Consider the following 17,023-nt stretch of genomic DNA (forward strand, 5'->3'; position numbering starts at 1 on the left):
TGAGACCATAAACTCATGTTTACAATGTTTACTGAGGTAATAAATCAAGTGAGAAGTAGGCTCATCTTCATCACAATTCTTAATCCCACCTACAAATCAGTGATTGGTCCAAACAGCCGTCAGTGAGCAAAACACTGAACAATCATCCATTATGAGCAACGACTCAGAGGTCTGCTGATGTTTCTGAGATAAAACAGGCTGTTTATCTCTTCTTTGTTTCTTAGTTTCTGTTCAGTCTTCACTCTGTTTAGTTAATTAAGGACCTGCTTCACTTTTTGCCGCCTCCTCTCTAATTACCTCCATCTGTTTATTAGCTCAGTAACCAACAACAGAACAACATCCATCACCTCAGTAACAGTTAGTGAACCTGCAGCTGTTCTTTACTAATTATCTACACGAACAAACACCAGAGCTTTCATTCAATAAATACTAATTAACTACACATTTCTGTTTCATTATTAATACTTTAACATGCATCCATCAGTAATTCATTATTAATTACTGATCCCCACTAATTACTTGTATCTGCAAATCATGTCGTACCAACAGGGTCAGATGGGGTTAAAACTGCAGTGTTCATAACAGCCACGATGTTAAAGAGTCGGACAGAGGAAACACACTGACGATATTAAAGTGTGTTCTGATGGTGGAACTAGAGGAGCCATATATAAGTGGAACGTAAACAAACACTTTATTCAAAGCTACTAGGGGTGGGAAAAAAAATATATTCAATTTTGAAATAGATTTTTTAATGCCAGAATCAATATAGTTGATTCCTTTGAGTCTATGTGGAGGTAGAAGGAAGTTACCGCTTTTATTGTTGTAGTCTGAGTAACGTGACGTCATATCCGTTCTGTATCCGTCAACCAAAACAAACCGCAGCGAGCCTAAACGAGAAAGTAGAAAACGTTGGAGGGTCTGCGTGGATACGACCTGCACCCTCACATGTTAAATCCAAAGTGGTAAACACTACACATCCAGTAAAGGATGGAAACGCTTTGGGATTCACACATTGCAGGAAAGTCAGAGCTAGACACCACGGCTAAAGTTGCATGCTAACTCTGTCATGGACAGGAAACGTTATCGTTATCACCCATATACTGACATTTATGTTAAATGCATTCAAACGGCCCGATGGAGCTGATCATGGATGTATAAAGAGAGCTGAGGGGAGAGCTAGAGACGACCTTGGAGAAGTTAGAGAAAGTATACACGTGTGACTACGTCCGGTTTTCAAAATAAGGTGTTAACAAAGGGAACTGTATATACAAAATACATATATGGAAATGAGATTGATTGGATTATATTCACCAGAAGTGTGAAACATTACATGTCCCTTATAAATTAAAAAGAAAATGCCACTAATTTGTGAGGGAAATGTCTTTATTCTTTAATTTTTGGGTTGCTGGAAAAAATGTAATAAACAATTCCTGACAATGACTGATATATTTGACTTCAGGACATCTCTGACTACATACATGCTGAAAATCAAACATTTTTACTGTATTAATTTAGATAATTTCCAAAGTAAAAGTCCCTAGAAGTGTATGATTCAACTTTTTCCCATGGTCTGGTGTTAAAAACGCAATAAATCGCAATACTTGTAGAATCACAATACATACCGAATCGGCACCCAAGTATCGTGATAGTATTGAATCGGGAGATAGGTGAATCATCCCAGCCCTAAAAGCTACTACGAGGAACTTTTATTTTGGGCACCAGAGTCTCTTTAGAAAACCTCTCATTTTACTGCAGCAGGGTCTGACAGTCTGCCCCGCTCAGTTCTGGTTCTGGTTCTCCCGTGCTTCCCTTATAGTTTTAATCATCATTATTCTCAGTTGTCAGACCTACTCGAGGAAAAGTGTGTTTTATTTTAAAACCTCTGCTGCCCTCAGGCCCCGCCCCCCAGCTCTCTGATTGGCTATCTGTATGACGTACAGTTTAACATAATGAAGACGGAGCTGGCATGTCAAAGATCACTGAAACTTCATCGTGTTAATCACGTATCATATTAATCATCTGTGTTCGTCCTGTAATCTGATGATCTCCATGTGAAACTTAAGTTTGAAAGCGAAGAAACCTTCATCACGTTCTGCTGCTAATTACCTCCTCCTCCTCCTCATCCTCATCCTCCTCTCTGATCTGTTCTTCACTAATTACAACCTTTGACCTGCTGTCAGCTCTGTGTGTGTTAACGAAGGTGCGGGCTCTTCTCTCGTTAAGTAACTTGATTAAAACGTTACCTCCTGTATGATGGTGTGTTTCACTGTGACGTTACGTCTGAATCTTTTACTGAGCAGCAGCTCTGATTGGCTGTTGTGTTCAGTTGTTGGAAAAGTAGTTTGCAACATCAGAGGCCGCGGTTCATAATTATTATGGGTTGCAGCGTCGATCTATGGAGGATGGAACCTGCCAAAATCAAATATTAATCAATAAATAAATAAATGACTCGATAAATAAATAAATATGTCATTAAATGTAACAAAAATAATTAAATAATTCGTTAAAAATAAATGAAGTCATTAATCAGTTGATAAAACGTGACATAAACTGATATTTCTGTTTTAATTTGCTTCTTTATTTATTTATCTTTGTATTAATTCCATGTTATTTACTCTTCTGTGAAATTTCTCTTTTAAATGTATTTATTTATTTTTGCAGTTATGTTTTATTGATATATTTATTTTGAATTTATTTTTGAATTTATTTTGAATTTATTTTTAAATGTATGTAGTTATTTATGTATTTATTAATTTATTTCTGCACAATTTTCCCATTTCACCCCTTATTATTTCCCCAAACTTACATATTTCTGTATTCTTTTCTTGATACATTTCTTTACAGATTTCTATAAATAAATAAATGCATAAATACATTATTAAATACATACATTTAAAAATAAATATAAAATAAATTAAAAAAATTATGAATTGAAAAAACAAAATACATAAATACATAAACTAAAATTAACATTAAAATTGAAATTAAAAAGAAGAGTAAATAACTTCGGGAATTAATACAAATATAAATAAATAGAGAAGCAAATTACAACAGAAATATCAATTTATGTCACATTTTTTCAATTCATTAATGTCTACATTTATTTTTAATATTATTTTTGCTGCATTTAATGACATATTTATTTATTTATCAAATATTTTATTTATTTATTAATTTATTTTTGATTGTGGCAGGTTCCGACCTCCATATCGCTCTGGTCTGTTCAACACAGGAACACAAACCTTTGTCTGTCCATAGTGTGTTGGTGATTTCATTGTTTCTCTGCAGAGAGCGGATAAACGTTGTTTTGTTGTTGTCCTAGGCGAAATTTTCTCTGTATGAATTGAAATGTATTGATAGTATATTTTTGCAGGTACCCTCCCAACCCGACAAATAGGGCTCCCTGAAAGTTACGGTGCAACTACAACTTCTAACTTACTAACACTTCAATAAATCTTTGTATATTAGCATTTCTTTAATAATATGTAAAACGATCAAGATACCACCTATTAAATGCTTTATAGAACGGCTACTGATGTTTGTGATTGGCTGCATCAGGATACGTCAAACATAATTCAGGTCAACAGTTTAACCACTGCTCTACATCAGGTGTGTTAAACTGCAGGTAACCATAGAAACAGGACTGATATATGAAACTGTTGGTGAGATCACAAACGTGACTACAATCCGTCTTTGGTTTCATGTAAATCAGATGTAAACTCTAACGTCAGCAACATGTCGAAGATAAACTGCAGACGACACTAATAGGCCTGTGGGAAGACCCCCAAAAGTGCTTTAGTTTTCGAGATACCCCTACTGGAGGTAGAACAAAGCACAACAATGATTTTCATATTCTCCTAGGTCTCCCATATATGAAATGGATTCTTGTATAAAAATATTTTACTGCAAAAGTGGTTAAATTGACAGATATTGTGACATAACCCATAAATAGAAAAAGCGCAAAATGAAGCCAGGCCGAATGGGAGATGGTACACCAAAGCTCATGTAATTTCATAATGCTAGCTCTGATCGATCCCAAATTTGATGTGATAATGGCCAGGGGGTTCCTCTACATGTGTGAAGAAACAGAATGTGAATATATTGATGCGTTGAGGAAATGGTTCCTGATGGGCTTCTGAACTCTTCTCATCAGTGTCAGAAAGGTATTTCATGTTATCCACTATGCTGTGGTTACTGACATCAGCCATCTTGTGAGGGGGACCCAGAAAATGAAAACACTGTGAAACTTTCATAGACATGAAAAAGTAATTTGTGACCAGCAAACAAGATCGCATGGATTCAAATGTGCTCTTCCAAAGACATCTTGCTGTTTCCAAGCAGAGGGAGGTGTCTCATGAACTTTCTGCTGTCCCTCTGTCCCTGTGTAATGATGATGGAAGCCTCAGGAAAACAACAAAGGCTGACTTTGCTAAGAAAATTGAGACTGTAGTTGAGGAAATACAGCAACTACTGAATTCAGAGGAACTACATGAATCTGCGTACATCATTGATGGCATGGTTCTTCTGCAGGGTCTCCACAACTCAGACTTTCAGACATTCAATGACCTAGAACAGTGGTTCTCAAACTTTTTTCACCAAGTACCACCTCAGAAAATATTTGGCTCTCCAAGTACCACCATTATGACCGATGTTAAAATACAGTAGCGTAGGCCTACCCTATTTAGCAATGCACAGTTCACGCAGGAGGCAAATTTATTCCTAATAAGAATATTACTTATTGTTGACTTTTGTCAAAGGGGTAGCACTAGAACTGGTACTTAAACTCTTCCACACAACTCTCATACTACGCAAGGGGCAGCCTCTCACACTAGGCGAGCTCGCGTACCACCAGTGGTACGCGAGCTCGGTGGTGTAGTTACCTTTAACAAGTAGTTACCTTAAACAAATATGGCGATTTTAACAAATACTGCGATTTGAAAATTGCAGTAGGCCATATCGATGCAATTTTGATAATCGTGCAGCACTACTCCATCTGTGAGGACAAAAGAGAACAGGAGTCCATGCACTAGCCTTGATGAGCTGAGATGCAGTTTGGCATCCACAACCAATGAATCAGCGGTACAACGTCCCCTGACTGAAGATGCTTTCAAGCAACATGTTCTGAGAGCAATGTATTCAATTCAAGGTAATAATATAGCATCAAATCAAAACAGAAGTTATCTAAAGACACTTTTCATATAGAGCAGGTCTAGACCATACTCTATCAGCCAGCAATGTGGCATCATAGACATCTTCCAAAGGCACTTCTCTGGAATCCCATTGGAAAAGAATAGACAGTCAGAAGACGGATCCATGAGGCCACGTTCTTCCAGAAACCAGCGGCTCCACAAAAGCTCAGAAACATCCCACACCCATACTGCAGTGATGAAATTCAAATACATTTCTCAGTGTGAACTGAGTTTTGCTTGTGCACCTTTCCTGACGGTCCAAACATGACACATTTTGTGACCGAAGATAATGTGGATGGACATGCTGCATTCAAAAGATGGAAAAAGCAAGAAACAAATAGACCAGGGAACGTTTTATGTTCATATGGGTGTTATATATTCATACTTATTACATGACTTTGTTGAATACTCAATTCTGATTGGTCAAACATGGCGTTCTACTCTTTGTTATTTCTTTATAACAGACCGTTGCTATGTATAACAGACCGTTGCTATGCGCGCAGTTCTGATCTCGGAGTCTGGATGATCGTTTTTGTGTCAAATTATTGATTTCTGAAGTAATTAGCCATGTAATAAGCGGGATAATGTACAGCTAGTGGGTCATTGTTGTGAAATAAACCCCTTCAGGGCGATGCTTTGCATCGGGGTGCCGCATCACCTTGTCAAGGTTTATTCCCCAACAATGACCGGCTCGCTGTACATTATCCCTTACTTAAAGGTTTAAGTGCAAATTATTACTTGCAATTGCATCAAGAACATTTATTTACTCCTTAAATTTAAGTTGATACAAAACTTTTAATAACTGGTGTGTCTACCTGATTGAAGTGTATTAATAAGTATCTATTGACTGCAGATATGCCATTTACCCCCATTTCATGCTTGGAACATGTGATACATTTCTTAATGTAGACCATTGACCATACCTGCTACAGTTACATATCATATATTGCTGGATTCAGCACAGTCATACCATTCCAGAAAATCCTGATTGGTGTTTCTAGGAGAATCCCAGCCAAAGCTACCTAAAAGTAAATGAATACATTCATCATAGACCTTCAAATTTGATACTTCCGCTTATTGTACTTATGTGTTTGTAGTACTGTATTTCCTCAACGCATCAATATATTCACATTCTGTTTCTTCACACATGTAGAGGAACCCCATGTCCACTGTCACACCAAATTTGGGATCAATCAGAGCTTCCATTATGAAATTACATGAGCTTTGGTGTACCATCTCCCATTCGGCCTGGCTTTATTTTGTGTTTCTTTTATTTATGGGTTATGTCACAATATCTGTCAATTTAACCACTTTTGCAGTAAAATATTTTTATACAAGAATCCATTTCATATATGGGAGACCTAGGAGAATATAAAAAACATTGTTGTGCTTTGTTCTACCTCCGGTATGGGTATCTCAAAATTTTGGGTGTCTTCCCACTAGCCTATAGGCTGATATTTGTTTTCCTTCCTGCAGCAACAAAAACTAAATGAACTGCTGCTCTCCACCTGCAGGAGTCCTATCATCCTTCCCATGATGCACCTGTGCAGCCTCCAGCTCCTAACCAATCACATCAGAGGAAAACAAGCTGTGCTGCTCCTACATAAAAAACATTCTTTCTTACAGAAAGTCCTGAAGTCAGAAAGTATAGAGAGATGCACCAACACATTTTGGATCTGGTGTTTTCATGAGATTTGTTGACAATAAGTGAAATATTTAAGGGATAATGTACAGCGAGCTGGTCATTGTTGTGAAATAAACCCTGACAGGGTGATGTGTCAATCCGACGTAAAATGGAGTCCTGCATTGCCCTGAAGGGGTTTATTTCACAACAATGACCCGCTAGCTGTACATCATCCCGCTTATTACACGGCTACTTACTTAAGAAATCAATAATTTGACACAGAAATGGTCCTCCAGAGTTCGACATGAGAACTGCACCCATAGCAACGGTCTGTTATACATATCAGCGGTCTGTTATACATAGCAACGGTCTGTTACACATAGCAACGGTCTGCTATAAAGAAAAAACAGACCGTAGAACGCTGTGATTCATCATCATTCCTCTTCATCCCCTATGGGACATAAGGCTTCAATGAGCTCTCTCCATTGTATTCGGTCCTTGGCAGCATGTTGGGCCTCTCCCCGTGACAGGTTCATCTTGTCCAGCTCCTGTGTCACAGTTCTGCGCCAGGTTGATTTGGGCCTCCCGGGTTTTCTTTTGCCTGGTGGTGTCCATCTTAAGGCGACTCTCGGGATCCGGTCCTGCTCCATTCTCAGCACATGGCCTAGCCATCTCAGACGTCTGTGTGTAATTTCCTTGATGATGCTACGGCTACCGTTTTTTTTGTACAGTTGGTGGTTGGAGATTTTGTTTGGCCAAAAGATCTGGCATATTCGTCGGAGGTATCCATTGTGAAAAACTTCCACTCTCCTCATATCACTTTTGATCACTCGCCAACTCTCTGAGCCATATAGCAGAACAGACTCGACATTGCTGTTGTACAAAAGCATCTTAGTTTTAAGGCTGTATTGCTTGGACCTCCAGATGGAACAGAGTTGGGAGAAGGCACCCTGAGCCTTTCCCAGCCTTGTTTTAATGTCTTTCTGCACTGCACTAGCTGTGATTGACCAGTCAGAATTGAGTATTCAACAAAGCCGTGTAATAAATGACTTAATGTGTTTACCAGATGTCAGACTTGGAGTCGTATCCCTGGTGGTTCAGCACCTCTGGGCTCATGTAGTATGGGGTCCCTGTGAAGGTGGTGGCCAGGTCACATGATCCCATCAGTAGACAGGAAACGCCAAAATCACCTGGAAACAGACGAGAACAACACACGCAGGCGAAGTCATTAAAGTCTAAAGGTTTCATCTTCTGGAGAGGATTGAGATCTACATCTACTCCTCTACATCTCAGAGGGAAATATTATACAGTTTACTCCTCTACATTTAGCTTTACAGACTCAGATTATTAAAACAAAACCTAATCAACTAATAAATGATGACATATTATTGTAGATTTAACTACCCAGCACGATGTAAAGTCATTAAAATGAGCTCCACCTTTACCAGCTGCAACATTAAAGTGATGAACACATTAATGGGACTGTATGTAAGTTTTTTTACACACATAGACATTTTTTAATTGTTTTTTATTTCCAATGTGTGAACAGGTTGTAACCTAAAAAATTAGACCTTTCTCGACCTTCCACGGTTTCCTCTATCAGCCTGTAGACTGCTTTTAATTTAAAGAACCCGGGCCTATTTTTCCAGGAAAATCCAACAGATGTGACGACATGCGCAAGTGTGTGACGACACTCGCAAGTGTCTTTACTCTCTGCAGGGCTCACAGTGTGCAACCATAGCTAATGTTCGGTTAGAAATGGACTCAAGTTATATATACTGAAGCATGTCTTGCAAAACAAGACAGAAGTCGGAGGAAAACTACTGTTGTGGGAGTGTGTGTTCGTGGGAAGTGAGTGGTGAAGCAAAAGAGAGCAAGCAGCGGCGAAACGAGCAAGCGGAAGAGAGTTAGTTTAGCTCTGAGAATATCAGTGGATATTCAGTAGAAGTTGCAGTCTGTGCAGAAATGTGTTTTAGCTGGTTTTAGCTGCTAATGTTGCTAACGTTAATCGACATGATGCCTATCAATCAGTCTTGTGTGTGTCGGTAGTGCGAGCTACCTCAAGCGCAAGCAGCTGGACGCTGACTGACGTTGATTTAACAGCCACAGATGTCACTGTTAATAAGCAATTTATGATTCTTACAGAGTCCCTTTAAAGAATTTAAACTATCATTTTTCATTGTGTTTGGTAAAACAAAAAATTAAATGAAAAACAAAAAGCTACAGCGGCAGATGTCACGGAACAATCTGTGCATGTTTCTCTGTGTCAGCATGAACTCAGACACAAATATACAAATGTATTTTCTCAGTGAGTTGACGAGCTTCCAGCTGATCCACAGCCTCTGGGTTCTGTGTTCTGTGTTCTGGGTTCTGTGTGTGCAGCTGGTGATCACAGAGTTTGGTTAAAGTCCAAAACTGCCAACAGCAGCAACAATCTGCTGAGTTTACACTCAAAATACAAACAGTCTTCCTCCTGCTTTAATATGGACTCATCATTAACACGTTTCTATTCATGAGTCTTTAGTCTGTAACACACACACACACATATAAACACACAAGTATGGCGAAAGTCCCATGAGCCTTTGCAGCAGCAGCAGAGGAGGAAACTCACCGATTTTAACAAGGTTTTGTTTCAGGAAGATGTTCTTGGCCTTCAGATCTCGGTGGAGGATTCGCCTGCAGAGCAGCGCAGCAGTCAATGAAACGGGACACAAAACCCTCAGATAAATTCATTCACCCGACTGATTATTGATCGATCGATCGATTATGTGACCTGTGGAGCTATCTGACCAGAGGCTGAACATCTATTAACTGGTTGACCTTTGACCTCCAGCCAGCCGCTGTAACGCTGTGAGATTCGTATTAATGAAGCTAACTATCCATAACATGTGAAATATGCACCGAGAGCAGAAAGAGAAGAAACATGCACTTGAGGAGGAAGAGGGAGGAATGCGTGTTGCCATGGCGACCGTATCCCCACCTTTCATGCATGTAGTGAAGGCCGAGCAGCAGCTGGATGAGCCAATCGATGACCTGGATCTCTGGGAGGCTCCGCCCGGCTCGTCTCACCTCCTCAAGCTTACAGTCCAGATCCCGATCCTGATGGGGGAGGGGAGGGAGGGTAATTATCAAACATGACTCGGTTCAGAGACACATGAACTTAAGACACATAACCTAACCAGAGACGATGGTGCTGCGGTAGTGCTGCCGCCATTTTGGACCGAAAACACCAATGAGCCCGTGTCCATGGATGTATAAAGAGACGTCTATAAATCAGAAGATCATATTTTTTTTTAGGAAAATCAACTTCCCAGTAGGAACACTTAAATAACCCTCATTTAAATCATTATGTCCTAAAAGTTGTAAAATGAACTAATATCTGAATCCAGAGTTATTTTCCTCGCCATAATGAACGTGCATCAAACCCACGGGACTGCACCGCGCTGCACGCTCATATGACATATCCGGTTCTGCCAGCTTCCTGCTAGCTGTATGCGGCTGTAATAATGGATCTATTGGCTGTAATTCATCACTTTTATTATCTTCTAATACACCCATGGGCTGTATGCTGTAAGCCTGTACCGTGGTGGATGTATTAACGTCTCTTTTCCCAAACAACCGGCTATCGGCCAGTAGCTAGTAGTGCTAGTAGCATGACATCAACAGAATTTAATGGAGTTGTAGGCTATTTACTAACACGCAGGGCAAAAGCACAGGACACAACCTCTTCTACATCCATGGTCTGTGGTCTGTTGGATCCATTTTGGATCCTTGACATGAAAAAGTTTGAGATTTCTCTCAAAATCTGTGTGCTGGATTTTTCGAATTTCCATTTATGTCCATTGCTCACTTTATGCTCCTCTGGGAAGCAGCCGGGCTAAAAAGTTAAATAAATAAATGAGTAAATAGTTATAATAGTATGCATATTTATAATATTTGTTTTGTTCAACACATGACATTTAAGTAGAGACATTAAATATGATAATAGAATAGAAATAATTTTGTTTTACTTTTGTACGGCTCTTTTTAGGCGGACGTTTTTACTGGCGTCCGGTAGTCGCTTTCAGTCCAAAATGGTGGAAGCATAGCTCTGCTGCTGGGTGCTGATGTGGCAATCGAACAAACAATTGACTTTCACTTCTTATCAATTTACGTTCTTTGACTCTACAGTCCTGCTGTTATTACAGACATGTGAACTAACCAGAGGCAATTCACACTGCTTTACATCGGCAAAGAAAATCATTAGAACAACATTTAAAAACGATAAGCAATAAAAAACAAAATAAAATAAATTAAAATTAGATGAAATGAAATAAAATACAAAGGGAACAGACCACAAATACAGTTACAGTGCAGTAATAAGCTGTAAGGAAATAAAAGTGCAGTAGAGAAACCAATCAAAGTAACAGCGAACAACAGAGTTTTTAATCTAGATTTGGCTCTTGGGACACATTTAAGATCACCGGGAAGTTTGTTCCATTTGTCTGCAGCATCGTATCGGCCGCTTAAAAGGTATTATTAAACAACAAGATAAGAATGTTTATTCAAGAAACTACTGCCGTTATCTAAACATATGAAGCGAGCCACACGACATACTGATGAGAAAGGTTATTAGCGTTGTTATACTGTACATCAATGGGACTTTGAATGAGGTTTTCTTACCTCTGGAAGCTTTACTTTGTTTCTCTTTATACAGTAGTGTCAAATCTTTACATTTTTTTGAGTGGAAAAAGCCACGAAAGGAATTGAAGCATCTCACTTCCCACTGACTGACCGGACGGTGTTGAGATATTTAGGTTGTTTTGTAGAAGAATGTTTTTAAAAATTGATTTTTGGAAGTTGTGAATCGATTCAGAATCTTAGAAGATAAGAATCTCTTAAAATAATCAATACTTCCCCTCTAATATGTAAATAACATGATTGTTATAAATCAAATATTTTTTTTGTAATGTGACTGCAATACTTTGCTGTACATCATAGATTAAAGAATTTAAATTTAGGGCTGTCAAAATAACCGCAATACCGCAACGAGCAACGTGCCATTGACAAGCAAACCACAGGGGATTGCGAGCAACCGCCACAACCGCTATGTTCACATTTTTTATTTTTTTAATTCTTAGCAATGGGAGCGCCGCGTAGCACTGATGACCCCTGTTCCAAGGCTGGATTTTTAGTTAATAGCATTGTTATAAGTCAATTTCTTACTTCTGGAAGCGCCGGCTTTACTTTGGCTCTATATATATATATAAATATATATATAGTCAAATCTTATATCTTTAAATTTTTTGATAGTAAAATCCACGAAAGGAATTGAAGCATCTGACTTCCCACTGACTGTTAGACCGGACGGTGTTGGGATTCAGTATCTTGTATTCTCTGTAAACCATTTACAATCTACTGTACAAAAAAGTCTGGTATGCATTTTCTGTTTCAAAACCAGGCTTGATTTCTTCATTGTTTCTTCTCTAGTGAAACCCCAGAGTCCTCCACGGCTCTGCAGGGGGTTGAGGGTAATGGTCTTACTAGAAACAATAGCTCTGAGGGTCTCTGAGTGCATGGGCTCTTTGATTGGACAGTTTCAGTATGTGTGCAGACCGTTTTTATCCTCTTTTAAAATCAAACTTTATGAAAAATCAACTGCTTTTAGTGACAAATGAGCTGCTGCAGCTTCCTGCCCGTGTTTTTATTGATGCTGGTGTACAAATGCAATAAAGAAAAAACCCAGTTACCAGTAGAGAAATGAGTAAATCTGAATTAAAGCTTCAGGCGATATTGGAGCTGCAGAGTACCGTTGAGCTGCAGGGGGAGGACTGCCGATAACGAGGGAGGGTAGTGAGGGGGGGGATCACCAGCGAGTGACGTGGACGAGCAGAAAATACCATGTGTGCGAGGGAGAGAGGACGTGAGAGTGGAGATGAAGGCAGTGTGAGATTCATTAGCGGAGAGGAGAGAGTAAGAAAAGACAGAACCTGCTGTAATCAAGACAGCAGAGATGAAAAGAAATATAATGGAAAGATGGAAACACAGAGAGGAAGGTGGAGGGAGGAGGGGAGAGATCCAATTTCATATTATTGCTTCATTTTCTCTTTTACCTCACACGATCATAACAGAAATGATGGATGTTCGGTGAAAAGCAGCAACACTGAGCAGAGAAACTGCAGCTCTACTACAGCTGGGATGATACACCTATGTCCTGATTCGTTACTACCACGATACTTGGGTGCCAATTCAATATGTATTGCAATTTTTCAGTATTGCGTTTTGATTTCGTTAATGTTTTTAACACTAGACCATGGGAAATAGTTGAGTCATACACTTTTACTTTGGAAAAACTCTAAATTAATACCGTAAAAATGTTTGATTTTCAGCATGTATGTAGTCAGAGATGTCCTGAAGTCAAATATATCAGTCATTGTCAGGTATTATTCATTAAATTTTTTTCCAGCAACCCAAAAATCAAAGAATAAAGACATTTCCCTCACAAATTAGTGGTATTTTCTTCAGCGGCCCATTTGACAACGGAGATGAGAGTGACGGCCGGCTTGACCGCACGTTACCGCAATACGATAACGTTTCCTGTCCGTGACATGCAGCTTTAGCCGTGATGTCTAGCTCTGCTTTTCCTGCAATGTGTGAAACCCAAAATGTTTCCATACTTTACTGGATGTGTAGAGTTTACCATTTTGGATTTAAAATGTGAGAGTGCGGGTCGTATCCACGCACACCCTCCACCGTTTTATACTTTCTTGTTTCGTCTTGCTGCGGTTTGTTTTGGTTGACGGATACGGAACGGAGATGACGTCACGTTACTCAGAGTACAACAATAAAAGCGGTAATTTCCTTCTACCTCCACATAGATTCAAATGAAGCAAATATATCGATTCTGGCATTAAAACATCTATTTCAAAATCGTAAAAAAAAAGAATCGTGATACATATGTGAATTGATTTTTTTCCCACCCCTAGTAAATAATGCCTGCAGTCATTCTCTGCTACTGCTGAACCCTGAGTTTTATTATAACATGGAGGTACACATAACTGAAGCAGTGAGGGCTTTCACACAGACAGCTTCCTCTCTAACCATCAACTCAACTGGAGCTATCAGACTGTTTGTAACATGCAAGAAAAAAACAAAACTCTTATAAATAACTGTGTCTGTAGATGTGCAAGCTGTGCTCAGATCTGAACCTGTTGTGTAAAAACTGTCCTGACTTTGCATTTGCAGAGAGAAGTTGGATGTTTTCCCATTCACTTCAATACAGTCAGAGTTTGATCACCCAGCAGCATCTAGTGGACGTCAGAGGAGCTGCAGCGAGACACACTTCAGCTCTCAGCTTGCTTCATATACAGTATAACAGACTGTTTAGAGGCTTAGGCTTCCTAAGTGTTGGACATCTGTTTTTCTTCCTGAGTGATGCTGCGTCCAACGAGTTTTGGCCAAATCAGTTTCCAACTTGTTGAAATGTCTTGCTCAGAAACTAACAGATGGATGAATACTGCCAGGATGGGTATCAATATTTATACAAATATGTCTTTAGCACTGAAATTTGTCTGCTATCAAAACTTTGCATTGAATTGTTTGGTCAGATTCTAAGTCTTGTATTTTTAAAAGCATAGTTTTGCTCATTCTTGTTTCTGTATACAGCATAAATGTTGGCACCAAAAATGTCAAACAAACCCGGGTACATTCAGATGGTTCTGATCAGTGTTGGTGTTACCTGGCAGAACTCAGTGATAATGCAGAAGGAGTCTCTTTCCAGGAAGCTGTGGTAGAAGGTGAGGATGGCCGGATGGTGCAGCTGAGACAGCAGCTGGGCTTCCTGCGTTGCTCGGACCGTCTCGTCAGGTCGAAGGTCGCCCAGAGGAATCTGTTTCAACACCTTGCTGGAGACAGAGACAGAGGTCAGAGGTCAAACAGGTGAGACCAGTGATGTCGAGAGGTCTTTTCTACTTTCACTACCAATCAGCTCACATTAGAATCCTCAATGTCTTCAATTAATCTTAAACTAAAAATATCTTCACAGTATTATAGATTCATGTTATTCTGTCATACTATAGATGGAGGAAGGGTAAAGTGCAACACGTCGGCCCACGCACCAAAAGCTAAGTCAAGTCAATTTAATTTATATGCAAGGTAGGCTATAAATGTACAGCGAGCCGGTCATTGTTGTGAAAGAATCCCCAACAGTTAGAGGAAGTATACAAGTGTGACTACGTCCGGTTTTCAAAATAAGGTGCTAACAAAGGGAACTGTATATGGAAATAAGACTGATTGGATTATATTCACCAGATGTATAAAACATAACATGTCCCTTATAAATTAAAAAGAAAATACCACTTTTTTGTGAGGGAAATTATATAATATTTATTACAAATAATTCCTGACAATGACTGATATATTTGACTTCAGGACATTTCTGGCTACATACATGCTGAAAATCGAACAGTTTTACTGGATTAATTTAGATATTTCCAAAAGTAAAAGTCCCTAGAAGTGTATAATTATTTTTTTTCCCATGGTCTAGTGTTAAAAAAAGTTAACAAAAATCTCAATAAATCATAATATCAAATCGCAATACTTAAAAATCGCAATACATATCGAGTCGGCACCCAAGTATCGTAATAGTATCGAATCGGGAGATAGGTGAATCGTCCCCACCCTACAATCTATACAGCCTACCACGCCCTCTGTCCTTAACTGGATAAAGAAAAAACACTTTACAACAGAGGACGGGTCCCTCTTCTAGGACGGACAGACAGGAAACAGATGTTTGTACAGAGTGAACCAACAAAATTACAACGTGGAAAATAACAATAATATTCATCATGCAGAAATAAGTAGTCAAGGTACGATAGCTGGGATGTTCCCAGCGAGTTGTCACTGAGAAACAGAGCCATGGAGATGCTATTTTTACCAGTCCAGAATTATTTTATAACTGTATATTTAAAAGGAAGATCCTGGTTTGTAATCTGGTAATAATTTTAGGTGAAAAGGGGGACAGTGTTCCGTGACTGTTTCTGGGTCACCCTCACATCCAGACTGAAGAACTGCTCATAGCAATAGCACGATGCCAAAAGAAGCACAGTGGAGCAGTGAGGGTATCAAACCTCTCTCCACCTCCTCCTGAAGGAGTTAATCAGCTGCTCCTTGCGGAGCTGCCCATCTCTTCTGCTCGTTAAATTGGTGAGCAGGTCAGCAGGTGAAATGGAGGCTCTGCTTTATCAGCACAGCGCTGCTTTCAACCCCCCAGCTTCAGACCACCAGAGTCAAACTGTGGATGTTTCCTGCTGAAATATGACCTGTTTACTGCGTTCAAATAATCCAATCATCCACCTCCAACGTCCTGTACTCACTTTGTGTTTTCTGCACAGTCTATAGTTATTATAGAAAGGAGCATAAAGGTTTCACATGAAGCTGTTAGCAAACCGTCAGCAAGTTTAGTTTATCAGCTGAAGTACATTGGTTAAGGTGATAGACCAGTTTAGCAACTCAAACTGTTTAGGTCAGTGACATGAACATAAGGTTTGAAAAGCATACACTACGTTTTATAATGGGAAATTGAATGTAATATGATATTTATTCATTGATGGTCCAGTGAAGCTGTTAGCAAACCTTTAGCAGGTTCAGTTTAGCAGCTAAACTCCTTTGATTTAGGTTAAAATGAACTAGCTAAGCTGAACTCTGGTTCAGCAGTTTAGTTTAGCAGCTAATGCTAAACCACTTTGGTTCAGGTTGGCTAGCAGTTTTGTTTATTGTCCAACCCACTTTAGGTTAGTTAACAGTTCAGTTTGGTAGCTACTGCTATACCAATTTAGTAGCTAAAATAGTAGTTTGGTAGCTAAACCCCATTTGTCCAAGTTAGCTGTATAGTTTAGCAACTGTTTCTTTCAAGTTAGCCAACAGTTCTACCTCTTTGGTTGAGGTTAGCAGCTCAGACAGGCTTACAGTTCTGAACAGCTAGCTAAACCACCTTGATTTAAGTTAGCTTCTGTAACAGTTCAGATAAATAGCTTATAATAAAGGTTTCATAGTTTTCCGTCCATTGGTATAACTAATATGTAACGTAGCCTGATGATATTTGTGGTGTTTTGCATACATTTAGTTCTTATTTCACTCACATGAGCCGTCGTGTGTCCTCTGCAGGAGTTTCGGCTAAAATTATCCCCACGTGTCTGAATAAACTTCTGGGAGAGACCAAGTGGTACAACAA

At 39.2% G+C, this 17,023-nt stretch overlaps 1 protein-coding gene across 7 annotated transcripts in view; it reads right to left on the reverse strand.

The window, feature by feature from the left end:
* Nucleotides 1-17,023, reverse strand: part of nek11 (NIMA-related kinase 11) — a 65,055-nt gene that overhangs the window by 38,571 nt on the left and 9,461 nt on the right. For all 7 annotated transcript variants that reach the window (XM_037783577.1, XM_037783580.1, XM_037783581.1 and 4 more), the window contains 4 exons: nt 14,531-14,696; nt 9,794-9,912; nt 9,425-9,489; nt 7,877-8,003 (listed from right to left, as the gene is read on the reverse strand). In XM_037783577.1, coding sequence (XP_037639505.1) covers nt 7,877-8,003; nt 9,425-9,489; nt 9,794-9,912; nt 14,531-14,696 — 477 coding nt within the window. The remainder of the gene's footprint in view (nt 1-7,876; nt 8,004-9,424; nt 9,490-9,793; nt 9,913-14,530; nt 14,697-17,023) is intronic.

The sequence above is a fragment of the Sebastes umbrosus genome, chromosome 11, assembly GCF_015220745.1.
Source record: "Sebastes umbrosus isolate fSebUmb1 chromosome 11, fSebUmb1.pri, whole genome shotgun sequence".
Lineage (NCBI taxonomy): Eukaryota > Metazoa > Chordata > Actinopteri > Perciformes > Sebastidae > Sebastes > Sebastes umbrosus.